At 36.0% G+C, this 18,516-nt stretch overlaps 1 protein-coding gene across 2 annotated transcripts in view; it reads right to left on the bottom strand.

Annotated features, from left to right (window-relative positions):
• l(2)gd1 (lethal (2) giant discs 1) overlaps positions 1-18,516 on the bottom strand; it is a 64,712-nt gene that overhangs the window by 9,237 nt on the left and 36,959 nt on the right. Inside the window, exons 6-15 of one of the 2 annotated variants that reach the window (XM_083138864.1) lie at positions 15,003-15,313; positions 13,060-13,273; positions 12,156-12,389; positions 9,643-9,819; positions 7,519-7,715; positions 5,930-6,061; positions 3,505-3,680; positions 3,020-3,140; positions 1,584-1,735; positions 41-103 (exon numbers count right to left, since the gene is read on the bottom strand). In XM_083138864.1, the coding sequence (XP_082994990.1) occupies positions 41-103; positions 1,584-1,735; positions 3,020-3,140; positions 3,505-3,680; positions 5,930-6,061; positions 7,519-7,715; positions 9,643-9,819; positions 12,156-12,389; positions 13,060-13,273; positions 15,003-15,313 (1,777 nt within the window). The remainder of the gene's footprint in view (positions 1-40; positions 104-1,583; positions 1,736-3,019; positions 3,141-3,504; positions 3,681-5,929; positions 6,062-7,518; positions 7,716-9,642; positions 9,820-12,155; positions 12,390-13,059; positions 13,274-15,002; positions 15,314-18,516) is intronic. The other variant, XM_083138873.1, reaches the window with a different exon arrangement.

Genomic DNA, 18,516 nt, shown 5'->3' with positions numbered 1-18,516 from the left:
CAAATAACTTTCCACTCTGAACCATCCTAACACAATTTACCTGAGTCTGTTTACACTAACTCTTCCATCCCCTCCACACTGACAACATTTGGGTAGACATGACCTGGAATTTAAAACTACAGATATTGTGGCATCTAAAGGACAACAAAACTTGCACATTACAGTCTTCTCATTAAAAAACAAAGTGACAAAAATAACTTTCATTTCTGGATACTGTTTGATTCAGGGAGGGGTAAAGTGATGTTTACACCCTATGAGGATTACAAACAATTCCACCACCCAACATAAAGCATGAAAGCGTATTAATTATTATTTTTTTAAAAATTGTAGCATTGTTTTTTTGTTGGTTTTAAAGAGTTTATTATATCAATATATATTTAATTACATAATAATTTGGATGTAAGACTTCTAGAATGTATATATTCTACTTTATGTTTTCAAGACATATGCTTAAGTTTCAGCCAAGAAGTCATTTAGTTCTTCATACAAATATATTTTTAAAAATATTACCTATTCATTATTATCTAATGGGGATCAATAAAGTTAAATGTTTCTATTATACAATAGTTACATTATAATAATAAGCTTTAACAACAATGAAGAAAAAAATAAGATTTAAAACTAAATTTTGTGTCCAAAAATATGTCTATGGGTCCAAATTTCTTCTCATATTTGACCTAAAACATCAGCATGAGAGATCATATTTTGAAGTATGAGCTCAGTTAATTTTTGCACTGGGTTTCACTCCAACTGCCAAATTTTGTAACAAAATTCACAAACTTTTTATTTTATTCATATCATCAGACCCAATGGAGTGACTATTACATGCAATCCATTTTATCACTATGCGATGTCAATCAGTATGACACAATCGGCTTGTGCCAAACTTGTCATCAAATGACAGGCCAAAATAAAAATAAATAAAAAAGGTTCACGTTGACAAATCCATTTCAGGTTCTTGTCAATTTATGTATTTTTACCTGCAATAAGTATACATTTATCTTCTATAGATTGGAAATGGCAAGCAGATCGAGACATATAATGTGGAAATTATTGCATGTTTTATGTTACGCATGTGACAATGTGTAAAAGCTACAATAAAATAAACGACATACAGTAACAGCCATTAACTGTTGTTTTGCTTTGCCTCTATACTCCACCAAGCGCCAGCTCATGTGAACAGCACATCAAACAATTTGTGTTTTCATCATTCTATCATTGGCATATCCACTTTCCCTCTTCCACACACGATACAAGTAAATAAAGTAAACCTGCCCGACGGGCCTTGGCTCTCAAACTTAGTTTTTATTGGTCAGATTAATCAGTTTTGTGTATCTGCCGATATAGGCAAATTGGCGAACCAGTAAAATTGCTGGTAACTGGTGACATCTTATTCCAGTTTCGAACAAAGAACCTCCTGGCAACGAAGCATGTTACACTAAACATTCGAACACAGAAATCAGGATGAGATGTCTAGTCAAGCATACATTGGTTTATACAAAAGGGGAACACAATTTTAAATTTCAAGGTTATTTACCTACATTATACTAATTGCAGAAGAATGCATATGAGTTACCACCTACCCTTTTGACCACACTTCGAGCTTGATTGCATGTCTTTTAAACACCCTTTGGCATCTAGGCACTGATCTATTAATAGGAATTATAAATGTTTGGTTGTACTGAGGAGCATTTGTGTCCCTGATCACACTAGTTTTATCTTTTGGTGGATTTTCCTGTGCAGAAAAAGAACACACAAAACAATCAATGAATGGTCATAAACAGAGTTCAAGTTTCTACAGTATAACCAAAACATATGTTTCTAAGAAAAGTTTACTCTACCTTTTACATTCCAAACATAAAAATTAAATTACCAAAGAAGGAGCATAATTATTAATTTAGGTAATATTGCAAAACATCATGTTGTTCCATGTTATCTATAGTTCCTAGCTTCAATTCCTTGTGACGGCAAATAAGGACCATTGCTTCATAGCATGGCATGCTAACCATGCGTATTGGTAGCAGCTCTGATTGGGCCATCTCACCATACTTGAATGACAAATACTGTATTGGCCTGAAAATAAGCTGCACATTTTATACAAATTTTAACTGTGAAAAGTTAAGGTGCAGCTTATATTCATGACCTTGGCTTTTACGACATTTCATCATATCACATGCTGTTTAAAAATGCTGCTTTTTCAATGAAACTGAAGTTAATAATGATTGATATTGTGCCCAACAAGAAATGTGTTGAAGGGAAATTCTATAGGTATATATTGTTTTCCAAATACTATACATACATATGGAATAAAATTGCTACTGGTAATTTTTCTTCTCCCAATCTCTCTGATAATTGTCTTTTTTCCTTTCCCCCCTCCCCTCTAACTTGAAGGGCGTGGCTTATATCCAAGTGTGGCTCATTTTCAGGCCAATACAGTACAATGGAACATCAATTTTACACTTTTCAGGAAGGAAAGACGAAAAAAATTGGAAATGGAGGCAAATGTAGAATCCAGGAAAGTAAAATTGTGCATTGTTGTTATGAGTATTAGATATATCACAACTTTTACTTCTTACATTTAAATGGCTGGTTAAAACATTCATGTATTGTTACAATTAGTGTCTATTATATCTTCAGAGATACAAATATTCATTTAGATATCCAATCAATGACTAGAAATGAAAAGGCTGTCTTACAACTCTATGTATAATAAACTAGTATAAACAACATATTTTCAGTCTTTTAAAAAATATAATGGTTTTAAAATGGCATGTACAATGGACTGCAGAACGCAAGGGATTTTCAAACCTTCTCACGACTGATATTATTAGGATATAATGTAATGCAGATTTTAGACCAAAGTAACACACGACATAACAATAAAGCTGGTATATTGTCATATTTAGATTTGAGATAGTTAGGCTAATGTCATAGTTTCACCTTTTGCAATCAAAATAAAATTTTGGTCACATTGAAAAATAAACTATCATACACCAACAAGATGTTATCATATACTTACATTAGGAAATGGGAACTCATACTTCACATATGTATCAACAGTAGTTGGGTTACTAACATTGTAGTTGATACCTTGAACAATTGTCAACTCTAAATCATTATCACTTAGGTCTGTACAACATCTGAAAATAAAATATTTCTAAATGTACAATATACAGTAAGGTTATATGTGTTACATGGAACATACATTGTAATATGGGTTTATTTAATGGTTGCCTGTCAGCAGTCAAATTTTATGAAGGTTGAAAAATATCAGCAAATATTTATAAGAATTGTATATTTTGCACGTGGATATTTTCAACTTTTTCAATATTTTAGTAAAAATTAATCTCAGGAAAAAGATGATTGAAGAAAATGATGCTGCACACATCTGAAGTCACGACCAATAACAGTGTTCCTTCTATACACATAGTATAATGTTAAGCATATTCACTTATGGAAAAGGTATGGTGTTCATACAAACTGAAATTACAAAGCCATACTCACTGTACTTTAGAAAATGATCGTGTCTCATAATGAAACCTAGGAAGTTTATCACTTCTTCTGTGAGCTGCTTTCACTGAATCTAAGTCTTGCTTAGAATGAACTGCCAACTGCTCAAATTTGTTCGCACTGGCTACATCACCCACAGATTTGAAGTGATCCCTGTTTGCAAGGCACATCTGAAACAAAATAAAATTATTTTTAAGTACCCACAAAAGCTGTTACAATAATGACAAACATCAGTTTTCTACAGGTTCTGGAATTCAAATTTCATATCAATCATACATTATTTGTTAGTAATTTCTGCTCATAAGTCAGACTCAGTCCGATAGTGATATTTTGCTGTTCCACTCGTAAGTCGGACCTTGTCTAACATGACAACCAAGGCTCTAAAGCTCGTTTGTCACACTGAGTCCAACATTCAAGACATTCAGCACTCTCTATCGATACTCAGTGAAACTAACTTTACATCTGAGAGCACAACAGCTCGTTTGGGTTGATGATCTACTCCCCCCCATGGCACAAGAGCCTGTGAGGGGCAGGACCTACCTAACGACTGCCAGCCTCACTCGCATATGGCTCAGCAGAGGTGGGAAATCATCCAACCTGTTACAGGGTGACGTGAAATCAGCATGACGAACCCTCAGTCATCGTCATAGGTTTCCATGACCAGGTTAAGCTACTCATTCTTAGCTCCCCAATTTCATTACCAGAGTGGGTGGCCACCAGTCACATCATACACTGGCCGAAATCTCTGGAGAAAAGTTATGTCAGTTTGTTGTAAATGTAAAGGTAAAGGTAAAGGTAAAGTACTCCCCTGTGCTTAGCACCATGCCATGAAGGCATATAGGGGGTGTGAGGGTAACGCCCCACACTTTCTTGATCCGGTCGTGAGTGGGGGTGATGTGATCAGCATCACGCCCCTGACTGCCTTTACCCCCCAGAGTTTCCCCCAGGTACCCATGTCATTCGACGCTGGGTGGGCACCAGGGCCGCTTCAAACGTTAGAAAAGTTCCCGGATTTGAACCGGCCGGGGATCAAACCCGGGACCTTGAGCATGGTAGTCAGACGCGTTACCGACTGAGCCACCACCGTTGTAAATGTATAAAGTTTATTTATTTCCATTAAACGTACATGAAGATAGCATTCCATTGGGATGAATTAGTTTTTTATTGGCAGTATGTAGGAACATTAAAGCACAATATTATTATTATTATTAATAATAATAATAATAATAATGAAAGCTTTCTTTAAATAAATTGTCATTGTTCTTAACTAGAAATAAACTAGATAATGGATATAAACTAACTATGTTAAACTGTAAATAGTGTCATTATAATTAAGCTTTAAAAAACATGACAGCTGATATTTTGCAAACTATCATTTAAAAAATTGCCAAAACTCAGATACAAAGAGTATAAAAAATATTTTTAGTTACAATTATATAGTACCAGGTGGTTATAATTAAAGTGACGGTGTTCAGAGTGGTACAGCACGGGCTGTAATGAGAGTAGCAGTCTGAAACTTCGTAGATATGCTAATGAAGCAATGCGCTCGCGAATTATGAAAAAAAAAAAATAGTTCCAATTCTCGCCACCAGGGTAAAAAATGGCGCTGTAAGCAGTCAAAACGTGGAATTTTCCGTAACTCTTGACATCAAAGTCGGTGACATTGCCTAACCATTGTGTGAGCTCCCTGGTTGTTGTTGGTGACGCTTGTTGATTTTTCCTTTAGTAATGTTCATGTAATTCGAATAGTGAAATTGTAGCGATATTTTATTACAAAGAGTATTGTTTTCTGCGATTTATAGTGTTTTTCCTGTAACTATACCAAGTTTTGACTGCTTACAGCGCCATTTTTTACCCTGGTGGCGAGAATTGGAACTAATTTTTTTTTTTGCATAATTCGCGAGCGCATTGCTTCATTAGCATATCTACGAAGTTTCAGACTGCTACTCTCATTACAGCCCGTGCTGTACCACTCTGAACACCGTCACTTTAATTATAACCACCTGGTACATCCAGTGTGTTTTATTTTCACTGGAAGGTAAGTTACTGAAATTATTGTAGTTTAACACACTCAACAAACATTTCCATAGTAGGTTCATATACAGTATACATATACAGAAACAGAAAAATGTATATTTACATATAATTTTCATTTACTTTAATCAAACTGTTTTAATTGTTTTACAGGACCGTTTACTAGAAGTTACCTTTCTATAAAAAAATATATATCTGTATGTGTGGTAGAAAAAAACATACAAGCAATATTAAGCGTGTTTTTTAAAAAAATAATCAAAAAATATTTCTTTAAATAAAAATCATGATTTTTATCCACCCTGAGTAGAGTTCAATTGCAATTTAATTGCACCATTAATTATCACACATATGTAACACACAATGGTATATTCTTAACTGTGATTACCTTTATTTGTTTCACAAGATCCTCCTCTAACCTTTCATAAATTTCAGAATCTGATCCTGGGATGCAGTCAGCAGGAGAGACAAAATCAAAATCAGATTCCAGCACTACTTTATCTGATGGAGGAACAGGAATCTGCAAATAAAAGAAATAAGAAATACATTACAATGAAATAACAAGAACATTACATGTGAAAATAATCTGACACCACAACTTAAACAAAATGGGGTATTGAAGTGTGCACTTACAATTGGAGGAGGAAGATGTAAGACAATGTACGTGAATTGCAGTCACAGAGAAATGATATCTTTATATTGATAAATATGCCATCACGGGTATATTACATGCCAATCAGTTTCATAATCTGTCCAATTAGAGAATTTAGATGGTGCACTGTGGCCGAACACATTAAGTGGTCAACTTTCGATCTAGTTACTGAAGGTCCTGAATTTGAGTCCTGGTCTGAGCATGGGTGTTCTTTGTGAGTGTCCTCATCATCAATTTCATCTAATCATCACTCATCCTCATCATTACAATTAGTCAAAAGTGGCAGAAAAGTGACGAACTGCAAACAAATAGAAAAATTATCACTGTAGTTCCTAAGGAATCAGGTTTACACTTCATGAAAATTATGCAAATATGTATAAAAAATATATATGTATAATAAAAATAAAAATGTATAATGTGCACTTTCCTCCAAAATTATGTGGTGTGTATTATGCACGGAATAATTCAGACAGTCAACATTAAAACCATGCATGTTTTCATTATGTCACTGCATATGACACATATATATATATCAACAGGTGCAAATACAAATTACAAGGTTGAATTTATTTAGTAATAATATTATTAGAAAAAAAAACTATAAAAATGAAATTACTATTTCAAATGATTTTTCACTTTGCAACAGGATGTTTTGCTACACCACACCATTCTAGCAGAATTCATGCATGCACCTTCCATCACACACAATATGTATCAGCGGTATTTGTCAGGCAAGAAATAATAGAAAATAACTTCCCGAGTGCTGCAAATCCATGACATAATTTTGATCTCGTCTTCTTCTACTACAGAAAAAACAGGTGGTTACAGAATTGAAAGCTTTGGGATTCTGAACACAGTGGAAGGAGAGGGGGCAAGGTGGCATGGATTGATGACTCATTCTGTACACAAGACAATATTCTCCTCTTGGTCCACATAGTAACAGTAACATTATTGAATGGGTATGAGGTCATTCGCTGTTGATCGGCTTAGCAACAGCTTTACAATCCACAACTGAGAAAGCCATTTCTTGAACCTGAATTGTACTCCGCATTACATACGAGATATAATTTTTTGTTGCTTTTCCCATCAAAAACCAGGGTGTGTATTATACATACACGCGCATTATACTCACGTAAATATGAGTTTTCTCATGTACTTAAACTGGGTTACAAAAAAAATCTGAGATGTCAATAAAGATCAGAATGTCTCAGATCAATCTGAACGAGATTAAACCTAGATATCAATACAGTAGTCAAGAACATTAGTTACCATTTTCAACTACTGTTTTACATTGCTTCCTAGAATATAAGCAGAAGCATACTTACTGTGTTCATGTCCACAGGCAAGCCACACTTAGAAGCTTCAATAAGAGGATCAAATCCTTTAGCAAGCCTCAGGTACTCTCTGGCTTGATTCATCTCTCCTTTCTTCTTCGCTGCTAATGCAAGTTTCTTGAACTCAGTCTGTCTGGCTGACAACAGTGAAAGCTGCTTATCTGCCATAGATTGTGGAGCCAACCTAACTAGAAAAAGAAGAACGTAAATTACTTTATTAATCAGGTTACAAAATTCTACTTCTTTCCAACATTATATATGACATATTCCTAACACTACAATGTAAATTAACTTTTACAGCTTCTATCTGGATCATGATCTCAATTGCATTTAGCCAATAGCCACTCTCTTTGACAAATGAATGAACAATTTAAAATTTTTGGGTGCGGTGGAACATGTGGCCATTTTGCACTCTTCACAGTATACGTGGAAAAAATCCCCTTATCCACAAATCCTTAACTACAAGTTAAAATAGGGATGTAAAATGTCACTTGAGAAAGGTTAAAAGTGCAAGGATGTTAAGGGGTCTGCACAAGACATACACAACACATGAAAAAGTTAAGGAAGAGTCTAAAACTTTCCTCGGAGACAGTGTAACAGGCCAGCTCTTCACAAAAAAAAAAACTAAAAACATTTATTGAAACACTGTCATCTCCTAACATGGACGATAAACAGTTGGGAAGGTTAAAAGTTTGTCTTGAGGGGACGATAAACAGTTGGGAAGGTGTCTTGAGGAAAATAAAATTGGCACATCAATAAGAATATGGCCCACACTTAAAATAGCATTACATACATGGCACACTGGAGGGTCCAGCCCTTGCAGCAAATGACCATGCGTGAGATGGCTGTGTCCAATTCAAAGCAGTTAAAATGACCTCTTCTCGGCAGGAATGCCACACACCAATGGTGGAGTTGATAACGTAAAGCTTATTCCCTGTCACTTCATCCCACTCTTCCTGCCAATGTCAAGAAGGAAGAACGAAACCCATTCTGCAGGTCAGTGGTTATGTTGTTATATTATCCGATACAGTCATGAATTCTATCTTTGACAACTCTGTAGCAGATTAACATCAGTGTTCAATACCTTCATTATAACCTGGCTGATACATGACACCTCCCTCCACATTGTAGATAATTGTTAATTAAAAACGGTGACAGGACTACAATCTCGAATAATTAAGCCTCTTGAAAGTCCCAATTTATGCTGTGTATAATGCTTAGTAAGAGAGATATGACATGGTGGAAGAACCAGGTAAAGGTGGTAATAACCTCTTCTTAAAAATCTTTACATATCATTACAGAGCATTATCCAATAGTGGTACAACATTTACCAATGAGTGTATAAATCAGATATAAGTCCAAAGCCTAGCCGATGGCATAGTGGAAACGTCGTCACCTTATAATTAGAGGCACATATTTTTGGTAAATGAAAAAGCAAAATTTCGGTACAAAACCGGAGTCAATTTCAGGTTCAAAAGCGGTAAATAAAATAAAATATCGGTGTTATAGCGGTGAAACATTGGATGAAAATTGGTATATAAAAAGACATTTTGGTTTTAATGTGAATATAATCCTATATTTGATTTAAAAACTACACTTATTCCACTGAACTAACATTTCACTTCTAGTAGCACATTTATGTAGTTATCAGAGTATTAAGTTTATTTCTATGTAAAGGAGTCCCTTTTTGCTTCTCCAATATTAACAGCAGAATTAATCAATTTTCCGGGAATTGCATAACTCTCAGGATAATTCAGACCTCAGAAGGTGTCGCGTCGGTGAATAAACCCTAAATTTCGTGTTTAATTGTTAATTTCGCTTTTTGCAGTTCATTTCGCATTATTTCGCGACAAAACATGATCACAAAATGCATCTCACACTTTTCAAAAACATGAAAAATTAACACTACAATGTGTTTTTTCACATTTAGTTTTTTCGTCAAAAACGAAATATGCATGCCCCTACTTATAATCAATGGGTGCCGGGTTCGATACCTGCTGGCGGCACAGTGGTTCAGATCCCACTTTAAACTGTAGGCCCAGTCTCAGTTGACCTATCTGTGCATAAAATAGACTTAATACTTCAAACAAACCAATGAAAGACTAGTAAACATACCATTACTCTTCTGCTTTTCTAGGGGAGGTTTGTTCGCTGCTCCTCCCTGAGCCAAAGGTGGCGGTGGTGGTGCTGCACGAGTAGGTTCCCTCTCACCTCCTGGTTGTGGCACCTTTCTGGTGTTATCTGATATTTCCTTTGCAGGTGCAGTTGTCTCTTGTGGTATAGGAGCAAAACCTAAAAACAACTGAAAAATTTAAGAAATAACATTCGACATAAATAGCACTATACCACAAACAAAAGAAGAATGAAATAACACCAGGAGTTTTCAAAGGAAGAGAATCAGAGAATACATCAAAAATTGCAAATTAACAAATGCAAAAATCAACATTTTATTTAAAATTAGAGACAAATTAATCAGTTCACTTATCAGCTGACCTATGCTTTTTGGTGGATTTGAAAATTGCCAAAGCAGCCTTCCATGCCCGAGTGGTCAGAATATCATGTTAGGAAGCCAGAGATTACAGGCTCGAACCCTGGAAACTGGGGTAGTCCTATCAAGCATTTCATCAGTTCATTATTCATTCTCACCATCAGGATTAACCCAAGGTGTAAAAAAAAGATGTAAAATAATGGGAAGAGAAATACCAAGAATGAAAATGCCAATAATATTAACAATCTGGTATTTCTGTAACTAGAATGTTATTCTGCCGTTCATGACTATAAAGCAGAATTATGGGGAAAAAAACATATTTTAATACTAACCAAGTACACCTAACTATTTGGGGGAAGGGGTTAAATGAAAATTTCCATTATAGCAGTACTGCCAAGCATTTAATGTAGTTAGTATTAATTATCTTGGTTTCACTGTGCTACATTAATGGCTCATAAATAATGTTTTGTTGTTTGAAACAAGTTAAAGGGCTTTATCTAAATGTTGAATCAGATAAGATTATATTGCCTCAGTCTCATTAACACAAACAGTTAACTTGGCACACACAAAGGACAAGTTTCTACGTTTCACTTTAAATCTCTAATATTTCCAAACTTGTGTGATTAGTAATTACCATGCAAAGATAAGGCAGCAAGAGGAAAAGAAAATATTTCGGGGTGCAGTCTATGGCATTAATTTTCAACATTTGTTAAATCTTGTGTAATTATGTTTTTTTCCCCTCCGTGAAACATAACCGTAAATATGCAACACATAGTAGCTATTGCAAATTTGATAGGAAACGTCACAATTAACTAGATAGGCATAAAAAATATTAAGTTCAACTTTAATCAGTTTCAAAAGAAAGGCTGAGAATAGTGGTCTGAATATATATTATATTAGCCACCATACATTCTTGATCTCAACATAGTGGATGAGACATGACCAGGACAATGTCTTGATCATCTTTATTCCCCATCTCACCAGGCTTGCCTTGTCCCCCGTACCCATTGATCGGAGGGAGATTAGGTTAGTTCCAGGGCTGCTTCAGATGCAGTGACATTACTGGAAACGTTTTGCCCCTGACATGATATCACCCAGGCCCGAAATCTGTCCCAAGTCTCTCACATGGCACACAGATGTTCTAACAACTGGATCACTGTCAGTAGAATAAAATACTTCAAGCTTCAAGGTTATTATTCCTAAAAAGCAACACGTTAAGTTTCCTACATCTTTCTGAAATGGAAAATATCAAGATTTATACATTCACATGACTACTAAAAACACACTATAAAAGGGGCCTCCCAGATGGCGCAGTGGTAGCGTCGTCGCCTTGTAATCAAGGGGTCCCGGGTTCGATACCCGGTGGAGGCACAAGTGGTTCGGATCCCACTTTAAACTGTAGGTCCAGTCCCGATTAGCCTTACTGTGCATAAAGTGGACTTAAAACACCAAATCAATCAATCAATCACACTATAAAACTGCAAAACACTGTTTTCTGAAGTAGAACTCTTTCTCATTTATTAACTAACCATGTGAAGTGCATTTGAAGATTTGGGGGAGGGGAAGTCATATTGAAAGAACAAAAACCAGAGCTGAGCCAATACTGCTCTGAGATGCCAGGGGTCCCAGGTTCGAATCCCGACCTGGGTATGGATGCTTGTGAGTGTCCACTCATATCATCACTCATTCAAATTAGCCAAAAGTGGCACAAAACAATCAAAAGTATTGGTACAGATACTTCTCTGAAGGTTGGGAATCTCACAGGTCCAGCAAAAATGAACGCAATACTTTCACAGCATACACATTAAGTAAGAAGATGAATGGATCATTCACGTTCAAGAATCATGTGCAATTTTATATCTGACTGGTAGGCAGTGTTGCAGTCAGTAGGGTTTCCTGCGTTAGTTATCTCAGGTGGAAACTTTTCCAACAGTGTCCATACATAAAGCAGCTCTGGGGCCGTCAGAAAGTCTCTTATCATGGTGCTGTTTATATCACTTCCACTGTGGCTGAGATCAAGAATGTGCAGAGCCGTACCTCCATACCATGGTGCAATGCACAGGACAGAGTTTTACCTTCATGGGACTGCTGTCAGTATGTTATTGGCATGCTTACAAATTAGGAAACAGAATTATCTCACCTGGTGGGGTAGGCAGCTCGTCAATAGGGATTGGCTTTCCTTGTTTGTGAAGCTTTATGGCACCCTCGTATTGCTTAATGATCCTTCCGGTCCTTCTTACTTTGCTGTTGTTGCCTTCTTCCTTCGCAGAAGCTTCCACGGCTTTGTATTTCGCTAGTCTCTGCTCCAGCGCTTCCATCACGCTTGTGGGTGGGGGAGGGGCCCCATACAGTGAAGGGTCTGGTGGTGGGAAATCTGAAAAAGTAATTACATCATTCTTACAAACATAACCTTTCATCATTTTTGACACAAACCTATATATTTACTGTGATCATTGAAGTTATTTTCTTAGCAATAAAGTTCATATCTTTGACTGATATCCACTCAGTTTTTAAAAGAAATGTATGTGTCAGAATTCACCTGAACAACAAATAAAACAATTAAAAACTGTGCGTACAAATGGTAATGTTTCAGCTTTATGCACACAGCTACTTTTAAATAAACTATATGTGAATTCCAAAATATCTTGAGATACATCATGTTTCATTTACATCCAACATAACTTATATTGTCATCATGTAGGGGAATGTAGTGGAAACAATTCTTTTCCATTTTTGGGAACCACATATAAACAAGTGACATGCAGAAACAAAAAAAAACAATGGAAAAGTACAGGAAGGAGTGAAACAAAAATGCAGATTAACGAATGGCTAATACAAATGATTAAAAATACGGTAGAAAAACAAAAGACCAGGAAACCATTCAATGGTCACCTTTGGTTGAGTGATAGTAAGCAATGTGAACAATTAAGAAGCAATAAATTTCTCAGAAGGTTTGATAAGACACCTAAATTAGAAAAGTTTACTTAAATACATTAGGAAAGAGCAAAATGTAGAAGAGAAACAAATATTGGAACACTTCGTACCTTCTGGTACTTCCATTGGGATATCTGCTTCTAGTTCCGCATTCCCTTGTTTTCTCGGTTCCTCAGCTTTTTGGGGTGTTGGAAGAATCATCGAAGTTTCTTCGACCTTAGGTGGCTTTTCACTGGAACTAGAGAAACCTGGTGGTGGTGGCGGCATTTGTGAAAGATCTGTTGGTTGTCCACTTCTGGCAGCCGTGATAACTTGTTCAAATTGCTGAAACATTTCTACATTCATCAAACTACTTACATGCAAAAAGATTTATTTTGACATTGATCGATTTCGTTCATTTTACTTAGTTTTCTACCACTTTTGGCTAATCTCAATGATAAGTATGAGTGATGATATGATGAAGGGACACTCACCAAAAACTCCCATGCACAGGATGGGATTCGAACCTGGGACCACTGGCATCATAGCACGCTGTGATAACCACTCTACCATGGAGGTTAATACATGATCATCTTGCTATGAAATTTACACTTTTTTAAATATTATTAACATTTCTTGTGTGTTTTATCCCTTAATATCTCTACTGTTTGGCGAATCTAGCATGACTCACCATCTGGCACAATAGACAAGCACATTAAGTGGTCGACTTTTAGTCTTGCCGCACCAGGTTCAAGTTCTGGTCTGGTGATGAGTATTCTTTGTGAGCGTCCCTTCATCAATTTAATCTAATCACAGCTCATCCTCATTGTTGCAATTCGCCAAAAGTGACAGAAAAGTAACTTGAACAACAAAAAATACAAATAGTGCAATATTCACACAATAATTCACTCCAAAAAGTGTTGTGTTAATAAATTAACTTAATTTTGTATTTCAGTTTATTTCACACTTTGCCCTTGATTTCACAGATTTTAATGGCAAATTTTAATAAGAAGGGTTGAGCCAATACCAATGCCAATGTTGGTATCAGTGAGTATCGGTTAGACTTTATTTAGCAAAGGTGGTAAATACTTTACTCGCATTTTAGCACCTTCACAAAGTGTAATTATCTCAGAAGTTACGTTAAGTTCCAAGTTTCCATTTATTTTGCACCAATATTGTGTAAAAAATTGTACTTTGTGATTACAAAACACATTTTAACATTCTAATGTAATTCTTCAATATTTTGAAGCAAAACTCTGGTAAATTGATACACATAACTGGAGTGGAATACTCACCCACTAACATTAAGCAATACATACAGTGTGTCCAAAATAATGTTTACAATCTTCAAATATTAATAAGAGAGAAATTATTAAAGATGATTTGACTAGACATTTTTTGTATTTGAAGCTGCGATGTCTACGTTGAGTGGGTGTGAGTGCGTGCAGACATTGTGGTGTTTTTAGTTCCATCACAGCCTGACAGGTGGTTGGCATAAGTGTACACAAAATGGCAGAGGAAAGATTTTTTCTTTTTTTCTTTTAAGAAGTGTAGATGTCCTGATTTAATACAGTTAGATTTTTACCTGTGGGGAACTGTGAAGTACGATGTGAATGCCACAAAAAAAACACGGACACTGGATATCTAGAGACATGCGATTGAGATTATCAGTGTTTCTGTTCCCGTGGAAACAAAGTTGATCTGTTCAGGAATGCTGACGATGTATTACATATGGTCATTTTGAACATCTGTAACTTTAAGGTATGTAATAACAACAAAAGTTGTTATTAGTGTTCCTGTTATTAACATTGAAAGTGTGCAAACACTATTTTGGGACACATACTGTATTTTGAACAATTTTCAAGCATCGGTATTGGTGGGAATCTGTAAGAATATCGGGATGGGTATTGGTTCAAAGTGGTATTACCTCAGCCCTAATAATAGGAAACTGTACCTCAGAACTCCAATAAACAACTTTACTGTGTATTCTCACATTTTATATTTCAGTCAAAAACGAAATATGAAAGAAAAGGAATGACAATGAAAGAAATAAGAATAAACTAGAATGATTTACCTTTGATATCTTAACATATCTCAAAGCGGTATTCATGTCCCCATTCTTCTTTGCCTGTACAGCCGCTAACTTGTACTCCTTTTGCCTCTGACATAAGAATGCCACGAGACCAGAATTCTCAGAAGGTGTTTCCACCTGCGCTGTTGCTACCATGACTCCATCTCTCGGCTCAGGTGGCTTCTGATTCGTAGGTTGGAGACTCGGTAGGGATTTCTCTCCCACCAACCCTGGCAAGGGAACGCCAATTCTTGGTGGAATTGGTGGAGGAGCCCTAGTAGGAACATTCTGCTTTGCTGGAGATGGTGGCTTAACTGGAACAAGAAGTTGGGATTGAAGAAGAATGAATTAAAAGGACAAATGAAAACATTGAAAGTAGATGGATATCATTTTTCTTTTCTGACACACATGTTGAAACCAATATGGATAGTGATATTTGAATATTTCATCAGTTTAAACTTATTTTGAATATTTGAATGTTTTAACATCATGTACTACCATTAGTTAATACTGTACACTTGCAAGCAGCGACATTGCATATTTTGACATTTAGTTTACCTTTATGTCAATAGAAATAGCAAAATTTCATGATTTTACAGATTACTTACAGATGTATATAATTGGTAAAATTACAGGGTGGCTACAAACAAGCAGAAATGAAATTCCCTGACTTTTCCAGGTTTTCCAGGACAAAATTTACATTTTTCCCTGACAATTACAAACTAAACTAAATCGATGTTTTTGCAAAATGGAAATAATAAACTCATACAGATCCAGGTATGGTTTTGTTAAGTACCAATATCATCTTCTATGAAATTGACTTAATTTATCTATTCTCTATGATTTGAATTTAAACTGCAAAATAGTGAATTTGGAAAATTATTACAATTCACAAGCTAGGGAAGGATTACGGAATTTTGTCATACGCAGTAAGTTTAAAATAAAATATTTGATTATTTTTAAAGTTACGACTAAGTGAGATAAGAGTGAAGAGTGATTGATTAAGAAATACAATTTGTAATTTATCAGTCTCCTTATACATTCTCGGTATTATATGTTGATATTTCCACTGAGGTTTGGAACCCTCTTCTTGCAAGAACCATGAGTGCGGACTCATTTTTCAATGCATAAAGCTACTTCTCTTTTCTCTGTAAAGCAAACAACTTAACTCTTGCATATAAGTGTAACAATTGAATCGAACAAAATAAAGTGTCATATTTCCTTACAGTATCAATGGGATTTCTGCTTCAGTTCAGTATATCCAAGTGAAGTCCTGTGAAACTGACAACAAGCAGCTATACCATTAATGCTGACGAAAAGGGTATGTAGGTTGACTATTAGAAATTTAACGCAAGGAATTTATAGAATAGCATTGTATAGGTACCTGATTTAGCCAACCACACATTAACCTTTTGGATCCCAAGCATCTCGATCGAGATACCTAAAAGTAACCCTCACGGTCCCAAGCATCTCGATCGAGATGCTGTGTCAAGTTCGTAGTTTTTACGTTATAACTTTTCAATTTTTGGCTAGAATATCGATTTTTTTATATATTGTTCCTAACACATGTATTTAACAGAAATGTTTCTTGCATATTTTTTTTTCTTCATGAAAATGGAGGTGAAAAGGCGGGAAAAAGGACTTCTTCTTTACGTCTCTTTTCAAGGGAAAATATAAATTTCAAACATTTCAACAATTTTTTAAAATAATTTTTGGGGGTTTTCTCCCTTCCCCCTCCATATATACACCAAATTTGCATAAATTTTGCATTTTGACATTTTTTCGGGGGGAGGGGACGCCATTTTTTTAAGAAAAGTATTTTTGAGGGGATTTCCCCCCTTTTCCCCTCCATATGTACGCCGAATGTGCATAAATTATATATCGTCTAAATCTGTGATTCATTCTGCGTACAACGGTATATCTTTCATATCTCTAGGGCATTTAGTTTCTGAGCTATAGTCATTTCAAGGTACCGCTGCATTTTGAAGCTTGAATCAGTGGCGAGCCCACCATTCCTTTTGGGGGTACAACTCAAGTTATATTGGTCATACGACAATGATGCAAATATTTTTCTGTTTCTTACATGCCAGCGATAATTTTCATGTGCATGTCGACACTGTCATGTACTTTTTTCGAGGGGGCGAGAGGGGGGCGAAACCCCATTTTTTTTTAAAAAAAAAAAAAAGAATTTTCAGGGGATTTCCCCCCTTTCCCCCTCCATATATACGCCAAATTTGCATAAATGTCATATAGTCTGAATCTCTGGTTCATTCCGCGTACAACGGTATATCACTTATCTCTCTAGGGCAATTAGTCTCCGATCTACACTAATTTAATTGAAACTCTGCATTTTGCTCAAAATCGGCTCGGGACTGTGAGCCTTACTTGTGAAAATGGCCTTGGGACTCAAAAGGTTAAAACAGGAACACTAATAATATAAGCTTCTGAAAGTTCATATGCGAGGCGAGTGCTGAAAAAAGCTCCAATGGTACCTATATGCAGCACTAAAGGTAGGAGAGCGAACACACACATGCAGGCAGGAAGAAGTGGCATGTAGTTGTAATCTGGTACAGTTGCAATGCAGTCGTTTTAGGACAGTTCTAGGTTAAAGACTCCAGCTCTCATACAGTCTCCCACCGACTGCGATGTAGCCTACATTGCACGCTCAGAATTTGGCACAGAGCCACCAGCAATCGTGTGAGGTGTGCAGACCGGATAGTATGGTCAGACGATGGTGCAGACAATTCACGGAAGGCCAATCGAATGTGCACAACCCCATACAGCTGAGTACACACGGGCCCTTTGCATCACTTCAGGTGAGAGATCTTGAACCACTCCCTGTACAGCCCTGACCTTGAATGTACAGACTTTCATCTCTTTGTCTAACTGAAGAGGTTTCTGGCAGGACAAGGATTTGACAGCTACACTGCGGTAGAGATAGTTCCAGTCTTTGCCGTCAGACACATATGCCATGGGCATACAAAATTTAGTGCCATGCTACGACGAATGCTAGAACAACGGTGGTGATTATGCCGAAAATTAGGTTAGGACTCACCGTTACTAATGCAATAACTTACAACTGATATTCATGTTTTATTTATGCCTAATCGGTAGGGACCTTGATATTTTTTTTTCAAATTGGTGTATTTTCTTATTTTTTATTTTTTTACTATACAGTGTTATTTTCCCCAAAATTCACATTTTCATTTTGGAACATTTTCTGGCAAATATCTGAAATTATACCTTCATGGTGTTTTTAAACTACTGTTTCAAATTGTAAGTCATATGGCTTACGCCTCTTCGTGAGAATTTGATATCTTGAAAGTTATTTTGGGAAAGTTATTTTCCATACCCCCTTTTTAATTCCAAGGTAAGGATTTTAGATAATGGAATTTTCCCCGTATATACTGAAGGGTGCATAATGACCATAAGTGGCGACGCACCAAAAAAAATTAAAATCAATCAATCTCACGTGACAGATACTGATATATTATGGCACCAAAAATTGGCATTATCT

Source organism: Lepisma saccharinum, chromosome 1, assembly GCF_977018435.1.
Source record: "Lepisma saccharinum chromosome 1, izLepSacc3.1, whole genome shotgun sequence".
Classification (NCBI taxonomy): domain Eukaryota; kingdom Metazoa; phylum Arthropoda; class Insecta; order Zygentoma; family Lepismatidae; genus Lepisma; species Lepisma saccharinum.
The sequence above is the reverse complement of the archived record's forward strand: the minus strand, read 5'-3'. Positions and strand labels throughout refer to the sequence as shown.